General features: G+C 45.2%; 1 protein-coding gene across 1 annotated transcript in view; it reads left to right on the top strand.

Moving 5' to 3' along the window:
- Positions 1–17,524, top strand: part of LAMC2 (laminin subunit gamma 2) — a 56,439-nt gene that overhangs the window by 20,191 nt on the left and 18,724 nt on the right. Inside the window, exons 4-11 of the mRNA XM_055319367.1 lie at positions 5,683–5,818; positions 9,091–9,189; positions 11,697–11,833; positions 12,803–12,925; positions 13,760–13,949; positions 15,045–15,157; positions 16,108–16,326; positions 17,207–17,389. Of these exons, the coding sequence (XP_055175342.1) occupies positions 5,683–5,818; positions 9,091–9,189; positions 11,697–11,833; positions 12,803–12,925; positions 13,760–13,949; positions 15,045–15,157; positions 16,108–16,326; positions 17,207–17,389 (1,200 nt within the window). The remainder of the gene's footprint in view (positions 1–5,682; positions 5,819–9,090; positions 9,190–11,696; positions 11,834–12,802; positions 12,926–13,759; positions 13,950–15,044; positions 15,158–16,107; positions 16,327–17,206; positions 17,390–17,524) is intronic.

The raw sequence follows: 17,524 nt of genomic DNA, 5'->3' as shown, positions 1-17,524 counted from the left end.
TGTGGAACTCTGTGTCATAGAAGGTGCCAGCTGACATCCAAGGTGTGCTGACATCCAAGACCACAACGTAGAGACTAGTGGTGGGTTTGGGAGCCAGACAGCCTAGGTTCAGTCCTTGGCACCTCCACTATTGCTGTGTCACTCTGGGCATGTCGCTTCACCTCTTGCTGCCCCAGGGCCCCCATCTGTAAGAGTGTGTGAGGATCACATGATGTTTGTGAAGCATATGGTAGACAACTCAGTAAATTGCAGTTGATGCAGTTGTTTTGATTATTAGGACAGAGATCAGTGTCGCAATTTCCTGGAACACCAGCTTTTTAAAAAATCACATTCCAGTTTAGGAGGAAGCCTGTAGAGGCCACATCTTTGGTCTAAAACTATGTATTAACATTTTATTTTGTTATTAATATCCTGAAATCGGCAGTGACTTTTTCAAATATTTTCTAAAAAGCAGGGAAACTGAGCCCGAGAGGAGTGGATGAATGGGCTCCAGTCTTCCAGCGAGCACTTGCAAGGGCTAAAGTTGTAATCCAGGGTTCTGTTGGAGAACTGTTCCCTCTTATTCGCTCTACCTGAAAGACAAAAGCATCAGAGTGGTGTCCTTTTAGCCCCAATTGCAGAAAGTTAGATGTCCAAGAAAAACTTTATGGATATTATTTCCTAAGATCTGGATAATGCTTTATATTTTTCCAGAATATATCCATATATTATGCCTTCCTCAGTACTCATAACAACTTGACAACCTGTATGTGTTAGCACACTCCACCGCATTCTAGAGACAAAGAAAGTGAAGCTCCAGAGCTTGAGCTGCCAGGCTGAGTGGCATGTTACTGGCAGAGACTGTCCCTACCCTGTGCCATCTCCCACTACACGCTGGCTGCCCAGATTACTAGCCCAGTGGCACACATTTAATTCCCTGTGTGATTTCTCAGTCTCACAGTCAACCAGAAGATATTTGTCACTTCCGAGGGAATTTATTGTATATTCAATCTCAAATGCAGAAGAACACACCTTACCAAAAAACGCAATCAGTCCGCGTATGGTGAATGACGCCAACAGCATTAATAATCCCCAGAGCGGTCACAGATTTGGGATTTCACATCCATTTCTCATAAATACAGCAATGAAGCTTATTTTTAGGTGATGACCTTGTGGGTTCAGTGACAGGGCTATCTTCACCTTTTGCATAAACCCTGAGAACCTTTTGCAAATACTTTGAAATTCTCTGTGTGTACATGTGTGGTTTTTCCTCTCATGACACCTAAATTCCTGAAACCTGTCTCGACATCCACGATATTGGACCTGTTCTCTTAATTTTATTATTATTTTTTACACAACTGTGACCCTGAATGTGAATTACTCAGACTACAACATTTAGATTATTACTTAAAATGTTCTTAGATAATAGTTTATTGCTATTAAATGTAATCATAAAAATAATAATAATGTTTCTTTAAAGTACAAGTATAGGTATATATTTAAAAGGTTCCCAAAAGGACATACCCTCTTTTTGTTTAATATTTATTTATTTATTTATTTATTTATAGATTTTATTTACTTATTTGAGAGAGAGGGTGCATGTGTAAGGAGGGGGGGGGCAAAGGAGGAGGGAGAGGGAGACAAGCAGACGTTGTGCTGAGTGTAGAGCCTGATGCGACGCTCGGTCTCACAATCCTGAGATCATGACCTGAGCCGAACCTAAGAATCTTGGGCACTTAACCGACCAAGCCACCCAGATGCTCCTCATTTTTCAGTAGTACTCATTTTAGAATACCTTTCTGAGCCCTCAGAGTGCACATAGACTATATCTATATAAGCCCTAAAAGAGCTTCTTGGGACACAAAACCGAAACTGGAAGCTGTTTTTTTTTCATTCTTTCAACCCAGTTGTACACAGTCCCTAAGAGGAGCTCGTGACGTAGGATTTGGACCACGTGTTTGTATTTTAATGAAATACTTTGAAAACCCAGTGCTGTTATTCTGGAAGTTTTGGAATGTGAAATAAAGTGGTCATGCTCACAGTAAGGACCTGTGGACGTCTCCATGTTAACTTTGCAAGGTTTGAAGGAGGCCCAGAGGTAGCAGTGTAAACTACATTCTTTGAACACCCATGACATATGGGACACTGAACGAGGCACTTTATATATTTTAGTCCAAAGTCTTGCAACAGCTCCACAAGGCATAGGTTGTTAGTCTCACGTAAAAGAACTGATGAGGAAGGAGTTTGCCCAAGGACACACAGCTAAGTGGCAGAGCTGGTTTTGAAGGGAGATTTGCTGTATTTCAAAGTCTGGGTTCTTTGACTCCCCCCCAGATCTTAGAGCAAGATTCTCTAGATAATGTCCTGTAGAACACAGTGTTCCTCAAGATAATAATAGATGTGGTCTGTAAGAATGTCAAAGAATGTTTGGAAACACTGGCATTAAAAGTTAAACAAGCTTCATGCCTGCTGAAGGTAGTATTATGTTATAAATCTCTGAAAGATCAAGTGTGCACCATTTCCCAAACTCGTCTCAATACTGAATGCCTATTTTCATGAGATGATTATTAATTTCTCTCAGAAGGGTGTTTTGCACAGTAACTATTTTGGGCTATGTGGGCCAAATCCAAAGCAAAGTGCAATATTTTCCATTTTATAAGAATAATTCATTTCTGAAAAACCTGTAGGGAGAATTTTCTTAGGTTGAAGGCATAATTTCCATTAGTTGGAATGGGGGAAAAATGGGTTTCTGAGTCCTGGATCGACACTCATTTGTGTTAAAAACAAAACAAAAAACCCCCCAAAAAACCCCAAATTGTATTAAAGAGAGTTATCTTCTGTTGAATGTCACTTATCAGAGCGTAATTCAGAACTAAACTCTCTTTCTTGGCTCTGTTGGCTGACTGCTTGTAGGGCAGGAGCATGGTGGTCTGTGCATGTCAGCCTGGGGAGCCTCTCTTCAAGCTTATCTTATCAAATATTCTATTGACTTAGGTCCTGAGACTCCCACCCTCCTCCTCCCTTGACTCTCAGAACTCTGCTCCCTTAGCTTCCACTGTCCCGAGAGTTTTTTCTGCTTTGATTACGAAAGGCCCCTTAATTAATGGCATTCCGTTTTTGTCCAAGGCCCCTCCCCTCCTCTCTCTATCTGCTCCTGGAATGATCTTAGCACCTGCTATTGCTTCCTACTTGGCCTGTGTGCTGAAGGCTCCTAGATCTTCACCCTCTTTCTTGAGTTCCAGGTGAAGATTTCTACCCTAATATGCCCCCTTGAAACTCAAGTTCACAATGTCCAAAACTAAACTCACTATCTTCTCTTGATGCTTCAACCTGAGATCCTGCTCCTTCTCTTTGGTAAATAACCTCACATTGCATCTGGTTGTGCACTTTGGGGCCTTGGAGTCATCATGTGATTCCCACCTTCTCCCTCATCATCTATTTCTCAAGACGGGAAGTCTGTTCATTCTGCATCCATGTGGCTCTCTCAGTGATTCTCTTCTCCTCTTCTTGTCCCAACGCCTCCAATCCAGGTCATCTGGTCACAGGAGGACTCCTTTTCCCAGGAATGGTGTTTCCTTCCCTAAGGCATCCTGCAGATTGTGCTAGAGATGCCTTAGAAAGGCATCTTTCTGAACTGTACATCTGTAGTTCCTGAACCTCTGATACTTCCCTGTCATCCACAAATGGATCTGTTATTCTATCAGCTCCTAATTCACTAGTAGATAGCACTTCCTAATATATATGAAGGCCTAACTCAGTGTCTCATACAGGTGCTTAAGAAGTGTAGTTTATGCCATTGTCACCGAGGGCCTTGCAAAGTTGACATGGCATCTTTCACGGGCACTGCGAATGTCGCTAATGTATTTTATGTTCCACGTGTGGCACAAAAGCCTTTATATCAGCACAGACCCAATATCTTTATTGATTTGAATCGTGTCTGTTAGTGAATCAAAAATTTACAGAGTAATTGATTAGAAAGAAAGGAGCAACTGGTTCCTGTTCTGTTGGCCTTATAGATTATGGGTAGCCTGGTTATCACAGTGAGTTGAGCTACCTGGATTATTTTTAAATTCTGCTAGCACAGGGAAATTATAAAGTAGGTGACGTACACCTCCCACCACCTTCCTGCTCATCTTTTCTTAGCCCCAGACTCTTTCACAATAGCTCCGAGCTCTTTCTTGGCATATGTGCCTTTACCCAACAGATTTCTGGGCATCCTTGTTGCGTTGGGTTGTGCACTGGGCCCTGGGGACACAGCAGGGAACATAAGCTGAGGTCATCCTGAGTAAGCAGGACTGCAATAGCAGTGGGATGGATATTTTAGATTTGGGAGTCAGAGAAGATTTCCCTAGAGAAATAGTATTAAATCAGGACCTGACCGTTGAGGATTGGCAATGAAGGGGAAGTTTTGGGACAAGAGCCTTCCAGGCTGGGGGAGGAGCAAGTACGGATGCCCGGAGGAGAGAAGCAGTCTGGTACATTCTACACACGGGGTTGGGGGAAGCTGGGAGCTGGAACTTAGTGAAGGAGCATAGAGGATGTGGCTGGAGAGGTTGAGTCTTGTGGGCCATGATACAGAGTTTACATTTTCTTCTGCTTATCTGGGGGAGCCACCAGAGAACTAAACAGCTGACTAATGTGATCTGAATTCCATTTTTAAAGGAGCACAGAAGGAGGGAAGAAGGGAGGGGAGGATAGGAGGCGGGGGAGAGAGTGGGAGGCCAGGGGAGAGGACAGACTTGAACTGGAGTGGGGGAGGGGAGGCAGTGAAATGGAGAAGAAGCCGGGGTCTGGAGTGGCACATTTGCTCTGCTGAGCACTTCTTGTCTCTCATCAACTCACAGTCTGAGAGGGCCCACTAACAAGTAAGAGTGTGTCTATACAAAATCAATCACAGAATAAGTGCTCTATGCACTAAACCCAGTGAGATGAACAGGGAAGGGGTGATGCCCCAAGGATGAGAATTTCTAGCACTCCAGGTAGGTAGAGATATTTCTGGTTAGGAGGCCTCTTTTTTAAAAGATTTTATTTATTTATTTGAGAGAGAGAGCGAGAGCAGGAGCAGGGGGAGGAGCATAGGGAGAGAGAGAAGCAGACCTCCTGTTGAGCAGGGAGCCAGACCTGGGGCTTGATCCCAGGACCCCAGGATCGTGACCTGAGCTGAAGGCAGCCACTTACCTGACTGAGCCACCCAGGGACCCCACAGGAGTCCTTTTCATAATAAAAAACAATAAAAATAATAATAAATAATACAAGCACTGACCCTTAAAAGATGGCTTTTGCTTGCCAGAAATAAGGGAACATGTTGCTCACTTTCTCATATTAACTCTCTTGGAGGAGGCTGATGTGCTCATTCACAAATTTTCCCTCTTCTTGAGATCTCAAGAATCCAACAAACTTCTTTTAAAAAGCAGTGGCTTACACAGTACTTAATGTTCAAATCAGAGCAGATCCATAAGTAAAAAATGCTTTCAGGAGTAATTTCCATTTCTTTGCCCGAAGATGCCATCGTTGGCTGTGAGAACTTGCCCCAGTGGGTGGATATGTACTCAGACGATGTGAAGGAATTTCGAGAGACAGCAGGTGGCTGTTATCACTCAGGATTCATTGAGCTCCCATGGGGTGACAGTTGTTTCCTAATGCCCTATAAACTAAATATTTCCTTTTCTTCTTTCCTTTTCCCTACCTCGTCGTGGGTTACAGGTTCTCTTAGCGCCCGATGTGACAACTCTGGACGGTGCAGCTGTAAGCCAGGGGTAACAGGAGACAGGTGCGACCGCTGCCTGCCAGGCTTCCACACGCTCACCGATGCTGGCTGCACCCAAGACCAGAGGCTACTGTAAGCACTGCTCCCATCACTGCAGCTTCTGCTATGAGGGGTGACAATGACATTAACATCCGTGGCCACTTATGTTACTGAGCAATGACTGTGTGCCAAGCGCTGTTTGAGGACTTCACATGGGTTATGCCATTTAATCCTTTACAATAAGCCTCAGAGGCCGGGATTAGTGTTGCACTCAGGTTGAAGACAAGAAGTGTACACCCGGGGGGTTGAGTTTCCCCAATATTACTGCTGAGGGTGGACCTAATAATATTCAGGCTCAGAGTTTTGGCTCTGAGACCCCAATGATTGTCACCTTTTAGATGAATGAGGATGGAGGTAGAGTCCTTCAGGTTCTTTCCTGGGACCCATTTTGACTCACATGAATTTGGACTGGAAAAATTTTTCTGCACAGATTTATTCCCCTATAGTTTGAAGCATTCTCTCTCCGTCCTCTTATTTTTTCCCAGAAGAGGGGTGCCTGGGTGGCTCAGTCAGTTAAATGTCTGGCTCTTGATTTCAGCTCAGGTCATGATCTCAGGGTTGTGAGATCAAGCCCAGAGCTGGATGTAGAGCCTGCTTGAGATCCTCTCTCTCCCTCTGCCCCTCCCCCTGCTCCTGCACGTGCTCTCTCTCTCTCTCTCTCTCTCTCTCAAAAAAAAAAAAAAAAAAACTTTCCTGGAAGAAGATGGAGCATATATTGATATATTGTAAATGCCATAAGCAATCACAGGGATACAGAGCTGACAGGTACTGGGATAGCCTAGGGGAAGGGAGCTGGGTGGGGAAGCTGTTAGCTAGAAGGTGCCCCTTTGTCCTCCATGCTGGCGCTGGCTTGGCTGCCACTGTCCCATTCTCTCACCGTTGGGCCTCTGCCCAGCCTGCACTCTTCCAGGCTTCCCTGCTGCCTTAAAGACTGTCTTCAGAGGCACTTCCATCTGACCAGTGCCCCTCTGGAAATGCTTCTAAAACATGAAGTAGATCATATCACATCTCTGCTGGCAGCCCTCCAGGAGTGCCCTGTCCTACTCAGGGAGAGAATTCTTCTGCAGGCCCATAGGCCCTTCAAGATACTCCACCCTTTGCACACCCAGCGGTGGACTCCTGCTGCATCCTCACTGCCTCCACCCACCCACCCCCACCCACCCCCACCCACCCCGGCCCCACCAGCCTGTCTTCTCTTCCTCAAAGGATCCAAGCCAAGTAACCTCCTCAGTGCTGGCCTCCAGCACTCCCACTTCCTACAGGGCTGCAGAGAGCTTCACAGGCTCCACCCCACCTCCTCCACTCCTCACAGACACCTTCTCTGACCAGTCCCCAGCCCTCTGAGTTCTGACTGATATTATTTCACATCTTGTTTCCTGTATGTATTTGTGTGTCTGTCCCTCTCACCAGAACAGAAGTCCTGTATTGGCTCTATCTTGTTCATGACTGCATCCCTAGTGCCCAGAGTGGGAAAGGGGACACAGACAGTGGCGCTGCCTGGCTCCAGCTGCCTTATGCTTCACTGCCATTATTGTTCATGTTTCTGCCCTGCCTGGAGACTCCTAGAGACCAGGCTCCTATTTCTTAGTGTTCCGGGTGCCTAGCAACCAGTAGATGGTGTGCCTAATGTTTGTCAAAGGGTCCAGATAAGTCGTGGGGGATGCAGTGGCTAGGACAGGAGAAGACCCTCAAGTGAAAGACGAGGACAGGGAGCCTGACAGGACGTGGGCTCTCATTGGATGAGAAATGTAAGGGGGAAAAGAGGGGGTTCATCCAGGTTTGGGTAGGATTTGGATGGGATCAAAGGGCAGTCGGAGGAGGAGCAAACAGTAGGGAAAATATAGAAGATTTGGTTTTCAGTCCATGAGATAGATGCATATGACTGTGTGCCCATCTGAGTGATACTAGTCATTAGCCAGAGTCCTAAGAGATTGTGCCAAAATTAAATAATGGAAACACTGATTGATTCCTTCATTGAGAAAGTCTTGTAATTAAAAAAAAAAAAAAACAACAGCCAAAATCAGCAATTCCACTCCTAGGAATACACTCAAGAAATATGAAAACATATACATCTGCATAGAAACTTGCACACAAATGCTCATAGCAGCATTATTCACAATAGTTTAAAAGTGGAAACAACCCAGATGGCCATATGCTATTGAATGGAGAAGCAAAATGTCATCTATACATATGATAGAATTTGGTTCAGCCATAAAAAAGTGAATTATTGATACATGGATGAAGTATAACATGGGTGAACCTTGAAAACATACTAAGTGAAAGAAGCCAAACACCAAAGGCCACGGATTATATGATTCCATTTACAGAATATGTTCACAATGAGCAGGTTCATAGACACAGCAAGTAGATTAGTGGTTGCCTAGGGCTGGGAAAAGAAAGGAAGGGTGATTGCTAGGGGCATAGGGTTTCTTTCTGGAATGATGAAGATGTTCTCAAATTGATTGGAATGGTTGAGCATCTACTAAACTCTACCAAATTCTACTTTGGTCGAATCTACTAAATTTTATTTAGAATTCTATTTAGTAGAATCTACTAAATTCTACTACTCTTAGAATCTACTAAAAACCATCAAATTGTACATTTTAAATGAGTGAATTGTGTCTTTTTTATTTTTTTAAGATTTTATTTATTTGGTTGAGAGAAAGAGAGAGCGAGAGAGAACATGAGTGCTCTGGGGGGGGAGCAGAAGGAGAAGCAGACTCCCCACTGAGCAGGGAGCCTGGGGCTGGGCTCAATCCCAGGACGTTGGGATCATGACCTGAGCCACCCAGGCACCCCTGAATTGTGTCTTGATAGAAGTATTACCAAAAGAAATAATAAACTAAAATAGCAAGTAGATGAAATCAATCATGATGAGAGCAGCCATCACTGAATTATACAATATAGAAGCAAATGATAAATTAAACAAAAAGGCAACTGAGCCAAATAGTCAACCAAACTAAGCCAAACCCAACGGTGGACTAAACCAACTAGTAAACCAAACTAAACCAAACCCAACTGTACCGTTCAGTGATGGATCTGGTTCACATCCTGGCGCAGACCTCTCCTCTCCTTAGGGGTGGGAGCAAACAGTTCTTGGACCAGCTGCCGCCCCTCAGAGTAGTGTGAGCCTAGACAGGGGCGCCCTTCAAGGGTCTGGGACAAGAACAGCTGAGAGAGGCCTCAGGGAAGCTGAAGGCTTTGCTCAAGTTGGTGACTTTTGCTTATGAGCGCTTGATTTTTATGTGGCTAGCTGAAAAGCATTTGGAAACACATCCCTAATTTTCTTTTTCTTCTTTTCCCAGAGACCCCAAGTGTGACTGTGACCCAGCTGGCATCTCGGGGCCCTGTGACGAGGGCCGCTGTGTCTGCAAGCCAGCTGTCACCGGCGAGCGCTGTGACAGGTCTGTGTGCACCGTGGCCCTTGCAGACACGGCAGGGAGAGTCTCTTGGCAACTAGCACGAGAATTCATCCTCTGAGTGCTGTCATGGAGAAGGGGCACTTAATAAACCTGATGACCTCTGTCCTCAAAAACTTGGCTTTTCAAAAAATGCAGCTGAGCCCCCAGATCTCCCTGGACTCCATGCTTCTGCCGTGAGCCCCCTCTCTTTGTTTACAAGGGCGGCAGAGGCACAGGGCCCCAGAGGTCCCGTTGCCAGCTGACTTGGAATTCCAGGTGCTCCCATATAAGGTGGCATGCAATAATGAGGTCACGTGATTCAGCCTGGTCTCAGAAAAGGCCTGGCCTAATTAAGCATGTTGGGAAAATGCTAGTAAGAGGAACATCTCAGGGTATGGCCATATATAACCATCATGTGCAGCAAAGGAACCGCCCAGGGTTGGGATGGTGGTTACATGCACATACATGACCCGGGAGAAGATGAAGAGCCCGTTGGGCCCCAAGCCATGTTAGGGCAGGTGGCGCAGTAAACAGTGATCCACCCTCAGTGCAGCTTGCAGGACATTCCTTGAGGACAAATAGCTCAGACTTAAAACTCTCCCCTCCTCTACGACTGCTGTGAGGCGAGCGCTGTGAGGCTGGCCCCAGAGGTAAAACGCTTTCTCCTCGTTTCCTTAAAAGTAAGAAAGCAGTTCTTTGGCATCTCCACAATCACTTATACCTGGGCAGAAAAATACCAGATACATTCCCACCTGGTGTTTCTAGGGGGCTCTTTGCGCTGTGGCGGAGGGAGGGAAACACAGCTTCAGGGTGAAAAGAGGAGTCACTTTTTAAAAAAGTTTTTCATTTCAGAATGTCACATGGAAACAGAAAACCACATAAAACAAATGTTGTCAGCACCACCAATTCTAAGAACTAGACCTTGAGTAAAAAGATGCCATCCCAACGACAGCACTCTCCCTTCTTTCTAGAAGTGTCCACTCTTCTGACCTCTGTGTTATCATTTCCTTACTGTTCTTCATAATTTATTACCCAGGTACATCCCTCAACAGTGTCGTTGAGTTTTGCCTGATTTCCCTCAGTTCCTTCCCATCCCTTCCTTTTTCATTCCCTCCCCTCCCTTCCTTCCTTGCATTTTAATCCCTTTTCACCTGCAGGTTTCCTCCAAAGAAACCATAATGATTTTTTTGAAGCCCTTGCTCTGTAGAGAAAAAAAACCCAAAACAATGCTTATTTATTTACAGCTGTTCTCTGAAGCATTGACTGTTCACAGTTAGCCTGCTTTTCTTTGATTTTGCACAATAAACAGATTCCTGTCATTAGGGTCCAGTGGATCAGACCGCATGGCTTAGAGGCAGATGTACCTGGTTTGAAAATCTTGCCTCAGCCACTTACCAACTCTGTGACCTCGAACAAGTTTCTTAACCTCTCTGGCCTGGGTGTCTTCACCTAAGAAAATTGGAAATTGGGAGCCTGGGTGGCTCAATGGGTTAAGCATCCAACTCTTGATTTTGGCTCAGGTCATGATCTTGGAGTCGTGAGATTGAGCCCCGCATCGGGCTCTGTGCTGGGCGTGGAACCTGCTTAAGCTTCTCTCTCCCTCTCCTCTGCCCTCCCCCCTGCTCACACACATACTCTCTCATTCTCTAAAATGAACAATTTTTTTAAAAAGAGAAAATGAGAAATAACAATTCCTATCTCATAGGGTTGTACCAAGGATTAAATTGGTACATACAGAAAGTGCCTGGCACAACACACCCACTAAATAATGATCATTGAAACTATTATTATTTCATGAAGAAGGATGTAATTAACTTGACTGGAGAAAAACAAGCCCGCCCCAGATTTTCCTTCTTCTCTGTGACCCCCAACATCTGCCACTTGCTTGGTAGCTGTGCTCCTCAGAGAGGCCACTGGTGGGCGGGATGCCAGCCTGCATTTTGCTTTTGTAGGGAGCCTGCAGCCATCCTTCTTTGTCATGTCCCCACCTGCCCCTTTCCCCATGGGTCCGAGGAGGGATATGAGGGGCAGGGATGGTGGGTAGCAGCTAGTGCTTCTGCAGGTCAGTAGGGCTGAGTAGGTGCTGGGACTGGGGCATCTGCCTTTCCTTTCCTGGCCCAGCCTCCCGCTCTTTTGCCTCCACTAAATATTTGCTCTAAGACAGGGCCAGCTCTACATCCCCCATCCCAACTCGTCTTGACCCGTTCATGTGACCTCCACTCAATCCCTCACCAAGGATGGGAAAATCACTAAGTTCCCAGACCACCACGCCAAACGTGATTCTGCTCTACCACAGGGACAGAGAGTGAATGGTCATCTCTCTCAGTGGGGGTGCTGGGACTGTCCATCATGTCTAGTAGTGGGGATGGTATGTGTAGTTATTGTTTCCCAGTTCTGGGAATTAATAGGGCCAGGTGGGAGAGAAAGCAGAAAAGATCAATCATCATATTCTCTATATGAAATAAGAAGTAACATATAATATTCTACTGATTTTTAAAATGCTACTACAGGTGTCGACCAGGTTACTATCATCTGGATGGGGGAAACCCAGAGGGCTGTACCCAGTGTTTTTGCTATGGGCATTCAGCCAACTGCCACAGCTCTGGAGATTACAGTGTCCATAAAATCACCTCAACTTTCCATCAAGGTAAAGTATTCTATAGAATTTTGTTTTGAATTGTATAGAGCTTTGTGCTTACAGACAACCTCCTCCTCACCACAGCATGGGACCCTTGCAAAGTCTTTAGCAACTCTCTTCCAGCTTTTAATGGGCATTCTTTTGTCTGGGCAATAAGGCAGATCCTAATGTCTTGAAAAAGTCATAGCTGAACAACTTACTCATACCGGTATATGAATAACTTAAAAGAATAATGAAAAAGAGACCAGATTTTCATCTCCCTGCACTTCCCATCTCCGTGTATTTTAAAACCACAAAAGAGTCTTTCATTTGGATTGGGGGCGTTTATGTGAGTCTTCCTGGAATTCCCATTTATTAATAATACTGCTTTCAGGGGCACCTGGGTGACTCAGTTGGTTGAGCATCTGACTCTTGGTTTCAGCTCAGGTCATGATCTCCTGGGTCGTGAGATCGACCTGACATTTCTGCTTGAAAGATTCTTGCCCTCTGCCCCTCCTCCCACTCACATGTGCACTTTCTAAGTCTCTTTTAAAAAAAAAATACTGCTTTCATGTACATTATATGAGTTAATGCATGTGAAATTAGTTATCAAGCTACAAAACATTATAAAAATATAGGTGACTAGTATTTTCGACTTTGAGTTTCTCTTTGAACATCCTGGGCCCTCTTAACTCACTAAGGTCAGACCCTATTTATGTAAGTAAAATAAAAGTATGAATTACAGGCAGATGAAAACATGCTCTTATTACAAGAGGCGGGCTCAAAGTCAAAGCAGCTGTGGGGTAGGAGCAGGTGAAGTTGAGCCCCAAGTAGAGAGGGGCATAGGAAATTTTGAGGGCTGCACATGAATGTGGAGCTGTTAAGGAAACCCGACTAGCTATTCAGCTCCAGAACTTTTTAGCAGTCAGGTCTTGCCTTATTTAGTTCAATAGATGGTGAGTTTTGTCCAAATGCACAGTGGCTTTATTTGTGTTCCAGATGTTGATGGCTGGAAAGCTATCCAAAGAAATGGGTCTCCTGCAAAGCTCCAGTGGTCACAGCGCCATCGGGACGTGTTCAGCTCAGCACGACGATCAGACCCTGTCTATTTTGTAGCTCCTGGTATGTACGGTATTTTTCTTATAGAAGCCAACTTCTAAGACTAGAAGTCAGGATAGAAAAATGGAGTTAGCAGATGCGAAAACCATATCACCTAGTGTTCAGGAAAGTAGTTATCTCCAGAAGACAGCTGGGGCTTCAGCCCTCTTGACTAAGTCATGATACAATAGAACAGGACTGTGTATCTAAGCAGTCAGACCCTGGATGAGGTTCCTACTTTAATTAAGTGGGAAGTTTCTAGGTTTCCCATCATGACAAGAAATAAAGACAGTGGTCAAATCTGTGGATCAACCGAGAAGCAGAAAGAAAAGTGGAAATGAGGCATTCTCAGTTTTAACCACTTATACATTGAAAAGATAAACATTCGTGGTTCATTTTATTGGCTATTATGTGATATCCAGGTAAGTTGTCCTCTTATCCTTTCTAAATTTCAACTCTCTCAGCTGTTAAATGGGAATAATAATACCTCCAAGAATTTAACATCAAATGTCATGATGTCAGTGAATTATAAAACATTATGTAACAAATGGTAGTACTGCCAACATGCCTGGGACCTTTACATATTGGTCTGTCATAAGGGCCATGCTGTGAATCATCTAATACATGGAATTACCTTGTAACATGACTGTTTTAGCATTTAGTCACTAACTCTCCTTTGTAGCCAATAGCAGTATGGCTATGGCCATAGGCTGGCTCTTCTGGAAGGGTGGTTGGGGGCACAGTGGTACATTAATAATGCAACTCCAACAGAAATCACCGACATTAATGCAAACTTGCTAACTCATTTGCTTCTCCAGTTTCACACTGATCTCAGTCTCTTCACATTCTATTTCACAGCCAAATTTCTTGGGAATCAACAGGTGAGCTATGGGCAAACCCTGTCTTTTGACTACCGCGTGGACAGGGGAGGCAGACACCCATCTGCCCACGATGTGATCCTGGAAGGTGCTGGGCTACGAGTCACAGCTCCCTTGATGCCACGTGGCAAGACGCTACCTTGTGGGATCACCAAGACGTACACATTCAGGTAAAAAGAGTGACTACAAGAGGGTCAGGTGACTGAAGTCCACTTCCTTTGTTCATACATTCAATCATTCATTCTCTTAACAAGTTTTTCTTAGCACCTTTCATGTACTGGACACGGTCTTATATACAGAAACAGGACGTGTTTCCTGCCCTCAAGCCCCTGACAGGCTAATGGGAGAAAAAAATAAACAGAATATTACAGTGTGGCTTGGGAGTGACAAGATAGCCAAGGTGGGTCCAGGTATTTTGAACACACAGCGGAGGCACAAGTAACCCACATTGGAGTGATCAAGGAAAGTTTCCCAAGAAAACATGACAAGTGAAGAACAGTTTTCCAAGGATAGAAAGTGGGGAGGAGGGGAAGGTTAGCAAGGCAGGGGAAATAATCATGCTTGAAGACATATTTTGAGTATTAGGAAATCCTAAGTAGTTAATGCATGAGTAAGTGTGGATAGAAGAGAGGAATACAGTGAGAAGTGACGTCAATGAACTAAAGAAAAGAAGTAGGTTTGTTCCTGAAAGTATTCCAGTAAAAAAAAAAAAAAAAAAAAAAAAACAACATTTGAAAGACTAGCACAGGGGATGGTGATAGGATGCAGTGAGATATCATAACGCTAAATTAAGAAGTATCGGAAAAGTACAATGTAGAACGTGAAAGCTGACTTTTGAAGAGTAAGTGAAATGTGCTCAGTTAACAAATCATTTAAACAATGAAACCAAAAATTAATGGTATGTCTCTGGAGGGTCAGAGCTTCTTGAACTCAGCAATGTTCCTGGTATTAAGTTTTGTGTGGCCAAGAATAGAAAGTGGTCTCTGAGGACTTGGACCAGCACTGGATGCCATGACCCCTGGGGCCGGGCTTCCTGCCCTGGGATGCCCTCCGTCACTTCCTATGGTGCTCATGCTCCCTGCGAAGTGAGCAAACTTCAAGTTCAAGCCTACAAGAATGCAACTCTCCATCCTTTATCCTCCTCAAGGCAGGGCTGTGAAGGGGCTTAGCTGTCCCACCTTCTTGGGCATAATTTGTATCATGTGTACAAATTTTAAGACTTGATGAGAGTTGTATTTTTAAGCTGTGGGCTTTAAATCCTGCAGATTAAATGAGCGTCCAAGCAGTCAGTGGAGCCCTCAGCTAAGTTACTTCGAGTATCGGAGGTTACTGCGGAACCTCACGGCCCTGCGGATCCGAGCTACTTATGGAGAATACAGTAAGTGACGAAGGGAAGTGAATTTCTCTCTTAGGTTTTAGTTTGTGTCAGCTTTCTAAGACGGTGACAGTCTCCAAACAAGTAGGTAAACTACTTGATGGTCTTGATGTAGGGTCTCTGATCAGGTCTAAATTTTTTATATTCTAGAAGTTGTTAAACGTAGTGTTTCTCTAAAAAAAGAGGTCAACATCAATGAAGAATGAATGATGCTCCTTTGCTTAAGAGTCTCCGAATTTAGATGAAAGCTGATTATTTGAAGAAGAGAACCTACAACACACGGGTGTGTCCCCTTAGCTAGGAAACGGCATCTACAACACAGCCCTCTGCTCCTCCAGTAGCTGCTCCTTCGGGATTGTACTGGGCGCTACCGCGTTCAGACATCACCTGTATTCCATTAACTCCTCTTATTGGACTTCACATGTGGGGTACTCCAATCCCAATCGCAATTCTTTAAATGTGAGTTCCTTGAGCTTTTTAGCACTTACGTAAGCAGGAGGCATGGCTGGCATGCCGAATTTCCACATCACTAATGAAACACATAAAGCAGGAAGTAGGAAAGGTGTTTAATTAACAATTTATCGAATCTTTACTTTGAGCCACGCACATTATAATATGTGCCTTGTCTCATTTAACTTCACAACCAACATAGGAGGTCCATGCCACGGTTCCTTCTCTTCCACACTTGAGGAAACACAATGGTAGCAAAGTTCTGTGACTTGCCCAATTCACAGAGCTAGTGAGGGTCGAGCAGGAATTTAAACCCTGACGTTCCTGACACCGCAGCCTGTGCGTCAGTCATGACCAACGGCTGTACCTCCACCCGCGGCAGGGTGAGTGAACACCACCTGTCTTTGTCAGAGAGTTAAGAAAAATAAACTCTGGAGAGAGGCCCACCTTTAGGTCTTTAGACCTTAGTACTTACGACTTCTAACCTGTTGTCTCAATTGCAGGCACTGGGTACCTTGACAACGTGACCCTGATTTCAGCCCGCCCCGTCTCTGGAGCCCCCGCACCCTGGGTCGAACAATGCGTATGTCCCGTTGGCTACAAGGGACAGTTCTGTCAGGATTGTGCTTCTGGCTACAAAAGAGATTCCGCCCAACTGGGACCTTTTGGCACCTGTATTCCGTGTAATTGCCAGGGGGGAGGAGCCTGTGATCCGGACACAGGTGAGTGAAATGACACCCGGCCCAGGTGGCTGGGGGTGCGTGGGGGACTGGGGGGCTCCCATGGAAGGGAGTAAGAAAGCCCCTGCCTTGGGGATCCCCGGGTGGCTCAGCGGTTTAGAGCCCGCCTTCAGCCCAGGGTGTGATCCTGGAGTCCCAGGATCGAGTCCCACATCGGGCTCCCTGCATGGAGCCTGCTTCTCCCTCTGCCTGTGTCTCTGCCTCTCTCTCTCTCTCTCTCTCTCTCTCTGTGTGTGTGTGTGTCTCTTGTGAATAAATGAATAGAATCTTAAAGAAAGAAAGAAAGAAAGAAAGAAAGAAAGAAAGAAAGAAAGAAAGAAAGCCCCTGCCTGAACTCATTTTGGAGATGGGAAAGGATTAGGAAGGTAGGGCTGGAGTCAGGGAAGATGGACGTGGGGCTTTATTACACTCAATCCTTTTCATTATGGCAATGCCACAGGGTTGTGGGAAAGGTACCAGGTTACAGGAAATGGCTGTCATGGTTCAGTGCTGGGGGAGGTGTAGTTGGGGTCAAGTTTCAAGAATTGTCTGGAGGGATCAAAGGCAATGTCAGGGCCTGAATGAATGTGTGGACAAATGGTGTCAGGCCATGGGGACGGGGGAGCAGTGTTAGGTTATGGGTCGGGAAAGAAGCTATGTCTACTGAGCATGGGAGAGCCAGGTGAGGGCCAGGGTCGTGGCCAGGTTTAGAGTTGGTACTAGGGCGAAGGTGAATGCCAGTGCTCAGATACCTTGGGGAAAGCTTCGGGAGAGGAAGGTTGTGGTTATTAAGCTCTGCCTCCCACACATCATCCATATTCCAGGAAGTGTATTGTTTTACCCTGCTCATCTCGCTGCCCTCCATTCTTCCTCTGGCTCCCAGGAGACTGTTATTCAGGGGATGAAAATCTTGACATCGAGTGTGCCGACTGCCCCATTGGTTTCTACAACGATCCACACGACCCTCGCAGCTGCAAGCCGTGTCCCTGCCACAATGGGTTCAGCTGCTCTGTTATGCCGGAGACAGAAGAGGTGGTGTGCAATAACTGTCCCCACGGGGTCACCGGTAAGGCCACCGGCTGCCCCTGTCCTTGATGCCATGAATTCTCATGAATAGCTGCTATTCCAAAATCCCTAGGGAATTATAATTACTTAGGACTAATGGAAATAGGCTCATTCTAAAGATAAGAATGGGCCCAAG

This window comes from Nyctereutes procyonoides, unplaced genomic scaffold (genome assembly GCF_905146905.1).
Source record: "Nyctereutes procyonoides isolate TBG_1078 unplaced genomic scaffold, NYPRO_anot_genome, whole genome shotgun sequence".
NCBI classification, from domain to species: domain Eukaryota; kingdom Metazoa; phylum Chordata; class Mammalia; order Carnivora; family Canidae; genus Nyctereutes; species Nyctereutes procyonoides.
This window is presented reverse-complemented; position numbering and strand designations above follow the sequence as displayed.